This window comes from Lissotriton helveticus, chromosome 8 (assembly GCF_964261635.1).
Source record: "Lissotriton helveticus chromosome 8, aLisHel1.1, whole genome shotgun sequence".
NCBI lineage: Eukaryota > Metazoa > Chordata > Amphibia > Caudata > Salamandridae > Lissotriton > Lissotriton helveticus.
The window spans coordinates 99,575,782-99,592,297 of NC_136069.1; the positions used below are offsets into that span (position 1 = coordinate 99,575,782).

A 16,516-nucleotide genomic window follows, 5' to 3' on the forward strand; every position below is an offset into this window, starting at 1 on the left:
GGCGACAGGGTCAAGAGTGGCAGAGAAGTAAGCGCACGGTCGTTGCTTAGGGCCGATGGCCTGGGTCAGGACAGATAAAGCGCACCCCTCCCTTTCGTGAGTGTAAAGGGAGAAGGGCTTTTTGTAATCAGGGGTACCTAGGACAGGGGCTGAGCAAAGGGCATCTCGCAGTTCCGTGAAGGAAGTTTGACACTCAGGGGTCCAAGGGAGTGGGAAAGGGACGTCTTTGTTTAGCAGAGAAAGCAGTGGTTTTACAACGAGGCTGAAGTTTGGTAACCATTGTCGGCAGAAGGAGGTGAGGCCTAATAGGGAGCGAACCTGTTTCTGGGTCTTAGGGACAGGGGTATCTAGAATGGTTTGGATTCGATCAGGGGTGAGTTTTCTTCCATCTTTGGACAAAAAGTGGCCTAGGTAAGTGACCTGGGGTAGGCAGAATTGCAACTTCTTCTTGGAGACCTTGTGGCCATTTTCCGCAAGGAAGTGCAAGAGTTGAATGGTGGCGGTAACCGCTAGAGGGGTGGTGTCAGCTGCCAAAAGGATGTCATCGACATATTGTACCAACACCACTCCGTCGGGTAACTGGACTTGGTCTAGTTGTCTTTTGAGGGCCTGGCTGTAAATGCTAGGGCTTTCCGTGTAGCCTTGAGGCGCTCGGCAAAACCTATATGAGCGGGCTTTTAGGATAAAGCCGAAGAGATATCGGCTGTCTGGGTGGATGGGGATGGAGAAGAATGCGTTCTTGAGGTCGATGACGGAAAAGGGGGTGGCAGTGGATGGAATCAAAGTCAGGATGGTGGTGATGTCTGAGACCACAGGGTACTGGGGTACCACCACTTTGTTGATCTCTCGGAGGTCGATGATAAAACGGTATGCTTTCTCATCTCCCTCTCCCTGTTTCTTGATAATGGGCAAGATAGGGCTGTTGCAAACGTTGCTAACCACTTCCTCTACCACTCCTGCGTCTATCAGTGACTGGATAATCATTACCAATGCCTTCTCGCCCTCTGGCGATATCCGATATTGTGGGAGTTTTGGGAGTGTTGCGTCTGGTCGGACAGTAATGTGCACTGGGTCAATTAACATACGCCCTACGTCCGAATCCGCTTTGGCCCACAGATACGGAGGTAGAGTGTCAAGCAGGGACGCGTCAACGTCGGTGATGGAAAACATGTGTCGGGGAGAGCAATGTCTAAGCAGAACGGGGTTGTTGTAAAGAAACACTCGAACTCCATCTTGAGAACACCTGATCGTCGCTCGGAAGTGTTTCAGTAAGTCAAGTCCCATAATGGCGTCAGGGCTATTGGAGGAAAGCAAGAACGTGGTGTCGGTGGTGTTGTTTTCTACGTCAAAGAGAATCGGGGCAGACAAAGGGTTGGTGGAGGGCGTTCCATCGAAACCTGTCGATGTTATGAGTGAGCCAGACAAGGGTGCCCTTGGAATCAGTCGTTTAGATAACGCACTACGTGTTGCGCCAGTGTCTACCAGAAATGGAGACTTGGTACCCAGGACCTTAGCAGTGACATAAGGGCCCTGCTGGTCAACATAGAGCTCGACTGGATCCCTCCCTCGCCCTTGGCTGTCCTATGCGAAGGTGTGAGTGTCGTCATAGTCAGATTGTTGATATTGGTTCTGCCTGGGTCGATCGAACGTATTTGGTCTGCTTGATCTGTCGTTAGTCGCGTCATTTGGGGGCCCTCGTTGTTGTCCCTTAGGTCTCGGTCCGTTTGCTACATCCCTGGGGTCTTTGTTTCTGATCATTTCCAGAAGAACTGGGCACTGGGATTTCCAATGGCCAGTCCCTTTGCAGAAAGCGCACTGGTTTTCTCTAAGGTCTGTGCGTCCACTGTAGGAAGTCAGAGTGCGGTCCTGGGGAAATGTAGTCTTAAGGACGTTTGTCTGGTAGTTTCCCCGGTATTGGTCTCGTCCTATAGTCACCCCTTGCAGTTTGGCAATCATCACCCTCTCTTTTAAGTCCTTCTTCTTTTTCTCTGTCGCCCTATCGTTTTCATTTTTCTGATGCTCATAATATTGGGCCATTTGGAGAATCGCTGTAGGTTTGGAGGCTGCCCAACTACTCTCGCTGGCCTGTAGTTTCTGGGAGATTTCCGATGATAGGCCCTTAACATAATTCTGGACAAACAGATGGTGTCCGGTTGCAGTGGTCATGTCCTGGCCGCTGTAATCGGAGAACACCGTTTCAAACCGGGAGAAGTATTCCGATACATCCTCCTGGGGTTTTTGGCGACAGGCTGTTACTATCGACCAGTCCACTTTCTTTTCTGGGATTAGGGTTTTTAATTTCTCTACGATTTTATCTGGGAGGTCTAGAATGGATTTCAAAGGCTTTTGTCCTGGTCCCCGTTGTTTATCCAGGTCATCGAGTTGTGACCAGGTATGTCCAAACAGCTCAAGGTGGTCGACTTTCCGGATTTGCTTCCACACATCAGCTGGTAGACATAACCCGAAGAACAAGTCGATGTCAGCCAGGGTCATAATCGTTGAGCCCAGGGCTGTACCCAATTCAGTATAGAAGGCAGTGGGGTTTTTACGTAGGTCGGGTAGAGATTTCCGGAATGTCAGTATCTCTTGCCGGTCCCATGGCTGGTAGACCCAGTTGTACACTACCCTTCCCTTCGCATCTTGGTTGTTTGCATCATCGTGAGTCCCTGTACCCCGAGGAGGAACCCAGTAAGGGGCAGCCTCTCGTATCGGCATCATGGTGTTAGATTGCTCGGTTGGTGGTTCGGTCACTACGGAGGTTGCGGATTTAGCTCCCGGCTTTCGTTCAGTGAGGTGGCGGAAAACCTCAAGCGTACGCGTAAGGAGGTCCGACACATCACACTCGCCCTCATCCCCGATATCGACCTTCCGGTACAGAGTCCTTAGGCTCTCGGGACCTTTGTCTCGATATCGGTCCTCGTATGCATTCAAGACATGATAACACAGTCGTACGGTAAAATGTCGTCTGTGACTCCCTGTATACGAGCTGAACATATCTGTGATGTACTCTTCATCATCCTTCCTTTCTACCAGTGTCCTTGCTATTTTGTCGATCCCCGCTCGCTCATCTTTGTCTAGTCTGTTTGTTCTTGCAGGGCCAGCCCCTCGAGTCTCATGGTCGTCTAACGTTGTTGTTGATGCGGGTTTTAATACAAGGGGTTCGGCCGGCACAGAGGCCATTGGGGCCGACGCTGTGGCGGTACCTTCGTTTGTACCTGGGGGTGGCGCGTGCTGCGCCAAGGGTTGAGAAGGGGCATATGGAGGGGGCATGTAGATGATAGGAGGACCTAACAGCAGGTCCTCATTGGCTCGTTGTTTCGAGGGTAAATCAGGGTAGAGCATGGAGGGAGTTCTAACCGGACACTGGCTTGGCGTTTCCATTTCTAGTTTCTGTTTAGCTTTCTCTCTTTCCTTTATCTCTTTTTCTAAGTTCTGGGCAGCTAGGTGGGCTGCTTTTCGCAGCTCTTTTTCCAGCCTACTCTCAGTTTTCTTTTTACGTTGTTCAGTTTCTTTTTGCCACATGCCGAAACTGTCAAGCATAGTGGGTGTTGTCTTGTTTTTACCCAGGGCAGTTTCTAGCGTTTTTATTTTATCATCATCGAAGGATCCTATCAGGGGCCACTGACTTTCTTGACCCTTTTTCGTATATTTATGCCATAGTTTACTATAGGCTATAGCGGTCAATCCATGCTTCATGAACATGTCCTTATTAGGGGTGCCTTCCAGTGGGGCTGGATGGTCCATCTCTAATAAGCGGTCCGGGCTAAACAGGCTACTAATCAGTGGGGAGAAGACAGACATGACGGCTCGTAACGAGGGACTAAAAAGTCAGCACTGCCTATCTTATCACTAGGTGCAAAGACTGGACAGAATATTTCTATTCTACGTTGTTTGCAGGCAGTGAATACCTCATGGATCAAAATAACAAAAGACCAATAAATAACAATGGGGAGAATGAGTAGGTCCGCAAAGATCTGCGTTACCTACCCTTTTCACTGTCTGCAAAAAGGGTGGTCTCTTCCCTGTTTGCAGACAGGGAATCTCCAGGAAACAATAGTTTTGCGAACAACAGTTCAGTTTCAAGTAATTATTGAATGGGGGAGAAAAAAATAAGCACGGCTGCTGCCCTACCTATCCTCCACTGCTTGCAAAGAGAGAGAGCCCGTTGTTTCTCCGTTTGCAGACAGTGAATCTCCAAATAAATAAAAAGAGCAATACTAGTATTTTTAAACAATCAAGCAATCAAGCAATCATTTCGCAACTTGTCGTGATTACACGACCTTACCCGGACCGCATGGACAGTTTCTTGTCTTCCGAATCCAGCGCCCGATCGTCCTCTCTTCTCCGTTATCCTCGCGGCACTCCTTATGGTTCCCAGTCAGGACCGTAGATCACTCGAGAGAGGTCTGTTCGGAACCAGTGAAGTTCGGATGATCGGCTGTCAGACGAGGGTCTATCGGACAGACGCGTTCCCGATCGTTGCAGTCGTTCACTTTGTCGTCAGGACCTCTCCCACTGGATCCATGGGTCGCTGATGGGCCCCACGCTTGGGACGCCAATTGTTGAAAAAAAAGGGTGGCACTACCAACCAGAATATACGATCCTTAAGTATTGCCCGGCGGTGTCGCCTCTTGAACCCACAAAGAAGTTAAACTATTGAAGAGGCAGGCGCTGGAGACTGGAAGGCAGGAAACAAGATTTTTTATTCTCTCCGGAGGAGAACACAACGAAACGGACAGAAGGTATCGTTCTGAGGTGCTCTAGCTACATTTCTGAGGCCTGGCCTCTTATACACTGTTTTATGACTTTATTGCAGATTACATATTCATGTTAAAGCTTTGATGTATGGAAAAGACATTCCCGGAACTCCCCTTTGGGCCCGTTCCCACACACATTTACAGTTGAAGTCCCCACCCTAGTCACAACAGGTGATGAGTATCGCGCAGCTGGATATTCCGCCGATTCACGGAATGTGGGGGGTTTGATCGGATCTCATGGAGTGGGGGCTTTGATCAACCCGGGGATCCTTTGGTGGGGGAAGCTTTCTATTGTACGGGGAGGGGCAAGGAATGGTATCGGCAGAGCTGGGTGTCGGCCTGGGAACGAGGAGGACGAACGGGCACACGGGAAAAAGGGGTTTGCATCAAAGGGCCGGGGATCATAAATGGGAAGAGGGGAGGTGTAGCGCTGAGAACAGGACGAGGGCCCGGGGCAGAGCAGCGCTGAAGAGGGGTTTTATGATTCGCGGCAGGTGCAGGCAGGGGGGTTGTCAGTATGCGGGGGATGCCGGCGAAGCTAGGAGGGGGAGAGAGGCGTGCTGGCTCTCGGCGAGAGCAGGGAAACCATGGTGTTCAAAATGGCGGCTGTTTTACGCGCACAAAAAGGGTTAAGGAGAGCAAGAGGGCGCCGATAATGTTGACGGTCTCAGCCCAACTTTCAACAACTGGACATAAATAGACAATTCCATAAAACATATTTTTCGCAGTCTGCAGACAATCTAGGGAGCTTTCCACACTGTGGAACTTGAAGAGAGACTTGAGATGTCACTCACCCATCACAAGCAGCTCAACTTTATCCTCATTCTTTCCTTCCGGGTCATCCGAGGCTATGACATGGCAGTAATACAGCCCGCTGTCTCCCCACTGCAGCTTTCCGAACCTCAGGTCAGCATCTGCAAAGCAAAGGATCCAGAAAAAGCAAGAGGTGACTCACTGCCTTCAGTAGGGAATACACCACAGACCGCTTACAAGTCAAGCCCCCTTGAGTCACGGTATATGGATATGCTGACCTCTACCAAAAGCACTCTAAATCCTTAAAAAATGAAAAAGAACTACTTCCTGTTAGTAGATGCCATTAACAACCTACCCACCTGTGGCATGTAGTAGCATTACACTCACATGTTTGTGTCATGTTGTATAAGGACGCTGTCATATGCCAGAGCAACCCTGGCCGATGCCCTGTGGAGCTATCCTGCAGCTGTAGAGGAGTTTGGCTCTGGTTCACCCCTCGGCCGTCACCTACCCAGCCGGACATCGCATATTGTTTTCCCTGTCTCCCCGTTGTGTTTCCTACCTGCATTCCTACCCCTGTTTACCTCTCCCCCCTACCTTTCACTCCCCACAAGACGTGTGTCTTGGCTATGCTACGCGCTAATAACTCTCTTTATTGTGTAATCTCATGTTTTTCGCCTATGTCTATACTTGGCTTCTGTAATTGATGTAATGTTGTAACCTGTAACTCGCTGATCCTCATGTAAAGAGCTCTGATACCTTCGGGTCTAGCCAGCGCTACATAAAACTTTGTAAATAAATACATAAAAATATATAAAATAAATATGTTGGTATCATGAGCTAGGATGATGGTGTCACAAATTGGTATCATGCGGTAGGGAGCCACTGTAACAGATTGCTGTCATGTGGTAAGATGACATGGTGCTATACGGTAGGATTACACTATCATGCATTAGTGTCATGTGATGGGATGATGTTTCCATGGGTTTCCATGTGGTATGGTGAATGTATCACATGTTGGTGTTATGTAGTCATGCTGCCATGCATTAGTGTCATGTGGTAATATGATGCAGCTACATGCTGTCATATATAGTAGGAGGACACTGTCACATGTTAGTGCTATGTGGTAGGATGACATCACCACATGTTAATGTCATGTAGCAGGATGACGTGGCCACACATTGGTGTCAGGGAGTAGCATCACGCTGCTACGCATTGTCCTGTAGTCGATGAACACTGTCATGCATTAATGTCATTTAGTAGGATGATGCTTCCAAGAGTTGTTGTGTGGTAGGGTGATGCTGTCACGTGTTGGTGTCACATGGTTGGATGCTGCTGCCATGCATTGTCATGTGGCAGGTTGACGCTGTCACGCGTTGGGGTTGAGTGGCAGGATGACACTGCCACATGTTGGTGTCATGTGTTAGAATGACCTCGCAATGCGTTGTCATGCACTAGTGTCATGCGGTAGGGTGACACTGTCACGCATTTGTGTCATGTGATAGGAGGACAATATCACACACTAGTGTCATGGTAAGATGCCACTGTCACATATTTGTATCAAGTGATACGATGACACTGTCACACGTTAGTGTCATTTGGAAGGGTGATTCTGCCACATATTGGTGCCATGTGGTAGTATGGCCCTGCTATGCATTGTCATGTGGAACCTGACACTGCCATGCGTTAGTGTCATGTGGAAGGATGATTCTGCAATACGTTGTCATGCGGTATGATGATGCAACCACACATGGGTGCTATGTGCTAGGTTTGTAATGTCACGAGTTAGTGCCTTCTGTGTATACCAGCGAAGAAGCCACCTGTAATTCAGCATTCATGACGTGAATAAGGACATTTACTGTGATCCAGTTTTGAAGCATATGTAGTAGCCTTCACACTAGGCATGTTTTCTCCATAATGTTTTGGTTCCAATTCTACTGGCTTGAAAACCTGGGTCAGCCTTGCCTCAGGCAGTCTGTGGATGCTTTGACTCATACTATGCATCAAATGCTTCCACCTAGCTGGCACCCTTTGAGGATGCATGGTCTGTATGATTCAGCACATTTGGAGGGGTCCTCGACTGCTCGTGAGTACCAATCAACAAGGAATACCACAAGACCAGAACTACATGAGAGTTTATGGAACAGACAGTCTATGGCCGGCAGGGTGGATCAGTGAGTTGATTGGTTGCCTCCCTCTGAAACCTAAGGTTATCTGCATACCACTATATTAGAAATGCATGTTATTTAAAGTACTTAGAAAATGTTAAATAAACAAGCGTTGGCAAAGCCAATAGGTCTCATACTTGAGACATATTGGCTTTGCAATGCCTTTTGTCAGTGCTACACAGAAATGACAAGATGCTGTGCAGCATGGCCTCCAAAAAAATGGGGCTTTGCGGGGGGTGGCCGACCGGAGGGAGGCTTGCTCCCCCGGGGAGTTTGGGGCCCCGGGGGAAGGGTGGGGGGAAGGATTAGGACGGACACAGGAAGGGACTTTGGGCTGGTTGGGCTAGCTAGTTGGTTTTGGGCTCCTTTTGGGCTTGGGGAGATAAAAGCGGCCATTTTGGGTCACTGTGCACCATTTCGTGGGACAGTGACCCAGCAGCCGGGGGGCATAATTCGAGCGTTGTTAGGTTAAGGGCAATTGAGGCGGTACGGGTAGTGGTGGCGTTTGTGTAGTAGCGGTAATGTTGGGGGGCGTTAGCGTAGTGTTTCTTGCACTGATAAGTCGTGTGCGCCAAGCGGGGGTAGAGCGACGACGGCGAGGCGGCAGGCCGAAGGCGGAGAGTTACCTGCTGACGATGTCAGCGGAGGCGATGGCGGACCCCCGGGTGCGTGAGGCGTTGCGCCTTCTGGGCGAGGCGGGCAGGACTGACCTCCTGCACAGCGATGTCCGGGTAAGGCCACCGCGGCGCTCTGCAGATGGCGCCGCGGCGGCAGTGGCAGCTTGCGAGCCTCTGCGTTCGCGGGCGCGAAAGGGGGAGGGGGCGGGAGCTGTGGGAGGAGCGGCGCGAGTTGGAGGCCCGCGGGCGGCTGGGGCGCCGAAGAATGGAGGGGGACCGGGGGTGAGGCGCGGCGGCCGGAAGAAGGCACCGCTGGTGTTTGTTGAGGGTGCGGGGGGCATGGGGGGGCGGGGGGAAGCGGGGGGGTGCCTGGGGGGGCGACAGAGAGCGCAGTGGAGGGGAAGGGCCCTGAAGGGGGAGAGGGGGGGGGACGGAACGAGCAAGTGGCGAGGAGGAGTACCAGGCTGGGGGGGCGGCGGGGGGAGGGGGAGGGGGACAGATACCGAGGGGAAGCGGAGGGGGGATGTCTGGGGGTGGAGAGGATGCCGTGGGGGCGGGGAGAGGGCAGGAAAGGGAGGGGTGCCTGGGAGGGTGGCTGAAGTTGCGATGGAGGAGGGGGGGAACGGGGGCAGGGAGAGGCGGGGGGGGAATCGCCGTTATTGATTGAGGGGTCGGAAGAAGGGGAGGGGGCGGGTGAAGGGGGTGGGAGCGAGCTGGATTGGGGGTCGTCAGCGGACGTAGACGTAGTTGCACCCAGTAGGAGGGGATCGCCGCGGGGCGGGGGGAGGGGTGTGGGGCAGAGAGGGGGTGCGAGGGGAGGCGGTGGGGGGCGGAGCTGGGGTTTGGGGATGCCACAGGGGCCAGGGGCGGACGGAGGATGGGGGAGGGTGCGGGGGGGTTTCGGTGGGGTGGACCACAGGGTAGGGGGGGTAAGGGGTAGCGGGGGGGACGGTGGGATGTGGGGAGTGTGGGGGTTCAGGGGGGGCGCGTGGCCCGGACAGGGTGAGGCGGGGAGCTGGGGGTTGGGGGAGGGCGGGTGGGGGGGGGCAGCCGGCACGGCGTGGAGGACATTCTGCGGCAGGGGGGAGAGGTGGGTCAGGAGGGTGGGGAGGCGACTGAGATGGGTTTGCCTCGGCATGCTGGACTTCCCCGTTTTTCTCTTAGCAGGAGCAGTTGGGCAGGGGCTCGGGTGAGCAGCATGAGCGAAGGAGAGCTGTGAGGTACCGGTCAAGAAGCCGCCGTATATGGGGGTGGCGAAGCCTCTGGGGGTGCATTTGTCGCTGGCGACTAGGGAAAAGATCTGGAAAGGGGAGTATGTGGAGATTTTGAAATTGCTTCACAGGGAATTGATGGCCAAAGAAGGGTCGAAAGAGGAAGAGCAAGAATTGGCTAGGCGTCCTAAGGTGCCGGTGACCATCAAAAATTGGTCGGGGCTTTCCTGATATATGCAAGCGTGTACTGTGAGAAGTACCCCGACAGGGCGGTCGCGCTGTTCAAATACATGGATGTGGTGCGGCGGGCACAAGTGACCTACGGGGGTAATGCTTGGTCGCATTACGATGAGGAGTTCCGGGCACGTATGGCGTCGGACCCGGAAGCGAAGTGGGGGGAGTTGGATGCGGACCTGTACCAACAGACGATGAGTGGGGCGAAATTTGGCCGCACTATCTACACGGCCAGTGGATTGCCACTGGCTCCGCCCCCCTTTTCGGCCCGCCCCACCCGTGGGGGGGTGGGGGCGGGGGGAGCTGGGAGCAGCAACAGCGTTGGGGCCTGCTGGGATTTCAACAGGGGTTCCTGTCTCCGGCAGGTGTGCCGTTTTCGGCATGAGTGCTCCGCATGTGGGAGACGCCACCCAGAGGCTCGCTGTTGGGGACTTGGGGGTGGACCTGCACAGGGTCAGTACCCGGCTCACGTGCCCAGCAGGGGGAGGGGAGGAGGCAGGGGGGGTGCCAGTACCATGGGAAAAGGCTCATACGCCGGTTAGGCTGGATCAACTGGAACCGTTTTTGGAGGCGTATCCGCGGGCGGATGATGCGACGGTGCTGCGTCGGGGTTTCAGGGAGGGTTTCCGGTTGGGGTACGAGGGTCCGCGGATCGCTCGATGGGCGGAGAACCTGAAGTCCGTGAACGCACACAAGGGTATCGTCCGGGAGAAGCTCTTTAAAGAAGTGAAGGAGGGGAGGATGGTGGGACCTTTCGAGGAGGCGCCGCTGCCGGATTTGATCATTTCACCCATTGGAGTGGTCCCGAAAAAAGAGCAAGGTCAATTCCGCCTGATCCAGCATCTATCATGGCTGGAGGGCGCGTCGGTGAACGACTTTATCTCAGCGGAATTGGCGTCGGTGTCATACTCGTCCGTGGACGTCGCGAGGAAGTTGGTGACGACGGCAGGTCGGGGGGCGCTCATGGCAAAATGCGATGTAAAATCAGCGTTTCGGTTGCTGCCGGTTCACCCAGCAGATCATCAGTTGCTGGGGATCCAGCTTGACGGGCTCATTTTTGTGGATAGGGCGCTTCCTATGGGGTGCTCCGTGTCGTGTGCCTTGTTTGAGCGATTCAGCTCCTTCTTGCAGTGGGCTTTTTCCTGGCGCACAGGCTCTGAGGCGATAACGCATTACCTGGACGACTTCTTCCTGGTGGGGCGGCCCGGTTCGACAGATTGCCAGCAGCAGCTGGACAGTTTTACGGACCTGATGGGTTACCTGGGAGTTCCTTTGGCGCCAGAGAAGACGCAAGGGCCCAGCACGGTGCTATCGTTCCTTGGGATAGAGCTCGACTCGGCAGCCATGGAAGCACGCCTACCGGAGGACAAGCGGGCGGTGATGGTGGACTTGGTGAAGGGCATGTTGGCCAGGCGAAAGGTGTTGGTGCGAGAGGTGCAGGTGTTGCTGGGGCATTTGAACTTCGCGTGCCGCGTGGTGCGAGCAGGACGGACTTTTTGTCGGCGGTTGGGGTTGGCCTCGTCCGGTTTGTCGCTGCCCCATCATCCTGTGCGGATATCGGCGGGCGCGAGAGAAGATCTGAGCATGTGGTTGGCCTTTTTGGAGCATTTTAACGGTGTGCCCATGGCGCCCCCGGAAGACTGGGAGTGGGACGTGACGATGTCGTCGGACGCAGCTGGCGTAGGAGGTTTTGGACTATACTGGACGGGCAAGTGGTGCGCGGAGCAATGGCCAGAGCAGTGGCAGGCAGGGGGTAGGAGCATTTCTTTTTTGGAACTTTTCCCGTTGGTGGTTGCTGTGACAGTGTGGGCGCGGGAGTTGGCGCACAGGCGTGTGTTGTTCAAGGTGGACAATATGTCGGTGGTGCAGGTGGTGAACCGGCAGTCTGCAAGGGAGCCCCAAGTGCTAAAGCTGATTCGCGTTTTCGTTTTGAGGTGTTTGGAATATGACATCTTGTTCCGGGCTCAACATGTGCCAGGAGTGGACAATGGCATTGCGGATGCTTTGTCTCGTTCACAGTGGCAGAGGTTCCATGGGCTAGCCACGGAGGCGGAGGCAGACAAGACGGAGGTGCCGGAGGAGATGTGGTTGGTGGGAGAGCGCGGGTCGTTCAGTTGGTGAGGTCGTCCCTGGCAGCGTCCACGTGGAGGAGTTACGAGCAGGCATGGCTGGAGTTTCTGCGTTTTGGAGCGGTAAGGCAGCGGGACAAGTGGAGTCGGGAGGAGCAGGTGGTGCGATTCATGCTGGGGTTAATGGACAAAGGTCTGGCGAGAGTGACAATTGCGGGAAAACTGGCAGGTTTGGCTTTAATGGGCAAACTCTGGTGGGGGTATGCCCCCTCGGCGGGAGAATTGGGGGGGCGTCTGCTGGAGGGTTGGGAGAGGGAAAGAGGAGCTCGGGTGCGGCGGAGACGACCGATTACGGAGGCAATGTTGGAAGGCCTGGTGGGTTGCTTACCGGTAGTGTGCAGGGATCGGGCGGAGACGGTGCGGTTTTCCACATTGATGTCGTGGATGTATTTTGGAGCCTTTCGGGTGTCGGAGTTGGTGGGTTTGAAGGGACGGCCGGGTCTGACGTGGGGGGAAGTGGAGTTCCGAGGCCGGAAGGTTGCGGTGCGGCTTCAACGGTCCAAGACTGATCAGCGAGGGAGGGGTACTTGGGTGTTGCTGGGTCCTGGGGGAACAGAAGCAGTGTGTCCGGTGGCATGGGGGAGACGGCTGGCTGAGGGAGGGGTGCAGGATGGTGCAGAGGTGTTCGGCAGGAGAGAGGCGGGACGTGTGACGGCTGCGCAGTTGCTGTGGGTCCTGCGGCACGCCCTGCGGTCTATGGGTGAGGATCCAAAGGAATTCGGAACGCATTCATTTCGCATCGGGGCGGCGACGGAGGCAGCGCGAAAAGGTTGGGGGAAGGAAGAGATAAAACAGTTGGGGCGCTGGAAATCAGACTGTTATAAGACGTATGTCAGGTTGCGAGGGGTAGTGGTGGAGTAGACTGGGAGTTTGGACTTGCTGCTTACATATGTCTCTTTGCAGGTGCGGTGGCGGGGCCTACGGCGGCAGCAGTGTCCAAATACGTTGTGGGCCATTCTTTTGTAAGGAGAGCGGAAAGGTCCGAGTGGGAAAAATGCAGGAACCTTAATCTGGAGTTGGATGAGCAGTTGTTTAAGTGTCATTGGAGGGGCAAAGGGGGCATGCGTTGGCACGAGTTGGTGCCGGTTTTGAACAAAGTTGTGCGGGGAGGGGTGTGCCCGGATGTGGTGGTCATTCATGATTTGGTGCAGTGTAAAGGACTGGCGCTGGTAAAACAAATGAGGAGGGATTTGTTGGAGATCAAGAGGCAGTGGACGGGGTGTTACGTCATCTGGTCAGACTTCATACCCAGGAGATGTTGGAGGGGGGCGGAGAGACCAGGGGCTATTGACAGGACTAGGAGGAAGATTAACAGGGAGATGCGGGCCTTTTGTGAGAAGGAAGGAGTGGGGAGAATGGAGCACCCGGAACTGAAGTATGGGGCAGTCTATTTCTTCATGGAGGATGGGGTACATTTGTCGAGATATGGGATGGAGCTTTATATTGTACAGCTGAAGGAGGCGTTAGACCGGGCAATAGGGGTGCACAGGTATCCGAAGGTGCAGGGGTCCTGGGGGGGGGGGGTCGAAAGCAGTATGGGGCTTTCGAGTGGCGCTTTTCCCTAGTTAAATGGGGGAGGTAGGATAGGAGGAAGGAGTTTTACTGGATGAGGGGGAGGGAGTGTACATATGGCAGATGTTTAAACAGTTGAGGCAGGCGTTTGGGTAACTGATAATGATGTTTATGCTGTTGGCGGGGAACTGTTTAGGGGTGGGGGTGGGGGGTTTGGTCAGGTATATGTATAATTAGTTAGGCCTAGTTTTGTACGGCAAAGGCCAAGGTTGGGGTATGTTTTCAGGATACACCTGTTTCCCAATAAAAGCGGCCTTTATCACACCTTACATCTGTCTCCGGTCGGTTCTTCCCCTCCCCGTCTCCCGATGGGCCCCAATGGGGCTTTGCGGGGGGGTGGCCGACCGGAGGGAGGCTCGCCCCCCCGGGGAGTTTGGGGCCCCGGGAGGAAGGGTGGGGGGAAGGATTAGGACGGACACAGGAAGGGACTTTGGGCTGGTTGGGCTAGCTAGTTGGTTTTGGGCTCCTTTTGGGCTTGGGGAGATAAAAGCGGCCATTTTGGGTCACTGTGCACCATTTCGTGGGACAGTGACCCAGCAGCCGGGGGGCATAATTCGAGCGTTGTCCCACCCTCCCTTAGGTCAGTTTCTTTTTGGGTGGAGGTAGTGGGGGTTCAGGTCAGGGGTTCATGGTTTGCGGGGTTGGAAAAGGGGTTTTTGTTGGTCGCAGGTGCTTTCTGTGTTAGGGTTGGGAAGTGTTGTAGCTGGGGGCACTTGCTGGAGAGTTTATGTCGGATGGCGCTTTTCCCTAGTTAAATGGGGGGGGTAGGATAGGAGGAAGGAGTTTTACTGGATGAGGGGGAGGGAGTGTACATATGGCAGATGTTTAAACAGTTGAGGCAGGCGTTTGGGTAACTGATAATGATGTTTATGCTGTTGGCGGGGAACTGTTTAGGGGTGGGGGTGGGGGGTTTGGTCAGGTATATGTATAATTAGTTAGGCCTAGTTTTGTACGGCAAAGGCCAAGGTTGGGGTAGGTTTTCAGGATGCACCTGTTTCCCAATAAAAGCGGCCTTTATCACACCTTACATCTGTCTCCGGTCGGTTCTTCCCCTCCCCGTCTCCCGATGGGCCCCAAAGGTGTGATGACACAGCCGCGTGAATATACATTCACACTTACAAGGTGATGCGGGAACCATTTTTTTCATTTAGCCATCCGAGATGGATTGATAAATTAAGAAAATTGAAAAAAGACTAGCACGAAAATGATTCTTTTTAGGCAGAGTGGCGGGCAGAAATTTGCAGCCTGATCCTCTGCCCCCCCCCCCAAAAAAAAAGATTTTAAAAAAAAGTGCGTGGAGCAACAGAGGAGCTGGTAGGGAATGTAAAGGGGAGTGGAAGATGCACAAGAAAGAAGAAGAGGGAGATGAACACGTGGACGGGGAGAGAAGCACAACAGCAATAAATGAACATGGAGAGAGAGGGGGAGGCAGAAAGTTTTGCAGGGGAGAAGCACACAAGCGGGAGCTTGCAACACGTGGGATACAGCTAGATGGACAGTGGAGCGGCGGGTGTTTAGCGGGAGGAAAGCTTACACTCTCATGGAGTGCTTAAGCAAAAGGAAAAGAGTAGTTCTCTAAAAGTGAGCATTGGAAGGATGTAAGCCAGCTAATCAGGGAAATGGTAAAGCGGCTGTGGCCCAGGGGAGGGACAAACACAAGATTCACAAACTGGAACAGTGAAAGCCATCAGATAAGAAAAAAGCAAATGAGTGTGATAATAAAGGTAAAAAATGGTTAGCAGTAGGCGGGCTGTAAGCTCCTGCACGTGTGGTAGGCTCGACCGAAGAAGAAGCTAGAATACTGCATGATCTGCATCATAATTAGATTCTTTGGATTAGAGATTCAAACATTCTTTAGTCTAGCGGAGTGAGGGGAGCAGGAAAAGATGATAGAACTATCTAAAAACCTCAGTGAGCATATTTCAGGGACAACGTAGTTCTAGTGGGCATGAAAAAGTACGCTTTGGTCTGAAGCTCAGGAGCAATGTAAGGAGTTCTTCGTACAGAGGTGGTAAATGCATGGAACCACCCCCACCTTTAAGAAAGAGTTCTAACATCAATGCAGCTGAAAAACTCCATAACAATTTTAAGCAAGCATTGACAACGCCAGTAGGTTTAGTATCGATGCAAGGGGACTCGCAGAAAGTCATACCGTACATGCACACATTTTGACCATGTTCTCATCTCTACCTCTGTCAGCAGTCTGTCTCTTAAGGGAAGGTGGGGTTACCAGTGCACATCAGCTGGGGGTGATTTGATTCCACTCATGGTTCATTGGGGTTACCCATGTGCAGCATTCCTGTTTGAGGTGTTCCAAATAGCTTGAACACCGAACAACAGGTCATTAGGAACTCAAGACCTGAAATTTCCACCGACAACTCATTGTTTTGAGATGTGTTACTCTAATCAGTTCAATGGCAGCAAAGCCAGACTACTAGAACCAGAATGCAGTAGCAGAAGAATGTTCAGGACTGGAAAGATTTGTAATGACCTGGAAGGAGATGGTCACCCTAGTTCCAAAGGCAAGCTCATATATGTCCATCCATGCCAAACCCACGCAGCCAGCGGGGTTGCCAGCTCCTCCTCTTCCCTCCTGCAAGCACGTTCTCTCTTTTGTTAATCATTTATTAATTGCATAACATGGCACATACCAACAGTACAATGACCAAATACCAAAGATCATAAGCACATGTACAAAAGTCCACTAAACATGTCATTACGCAACAGAAGAAAATGACATCCCATTACTTGAAATGTACATTGGTCAGTGTGACACTGGAAAAATAAACTATTGCCATGGGGGCAAAGGATTGTAAAGGGGTATATGGACAAAAAGACGGGATAATGCATTTACACCCAACATAACGAAACCAGAGGAAAGATATATAACACATGCAATCCTTGTATATAAAAACCCTGTTAATTAGCTCATTACAGGCATGCTGCAACATCCCTAGTCATCTGTAATAAAGAAATGGCATAGCTGCTCAACTGTAATACGCTTTTGGCTTCTGATGTCACGATGCCAGCAGGCAGAGTGAAAGGATGGCCATAGAGCATAATTACAGCTGAAGT

The 16,516-nt window shown here is 52.7% G+C and overlaps 1 protein-coding gene across 3 annotated transcripts in view; it reads right to left on the minus strand.

The window, feature by feature from the left end:
• Positions 1-16,516, minus strand: part of ILDR2 (immunoglobulin like domain containing receptor 2) — a 752,917-nt gene that overhangs the window by 393,800 nt on the left and 342,601 nt on the right. For all 3 annotated transcript variants that reach the window (XM_078656686.1, XM_078656684.1, XM_078656685.1), the window contains exon 3: positions 5,552-5,671. In XM_078656686.1, coding sequence (XP_078512812.1) covers positions 5,552-5,671 — 120 coding nt within the window. The remainder of the gene's footprint in view (positions 1-5,551; positions 5,672-16,516) is intronic.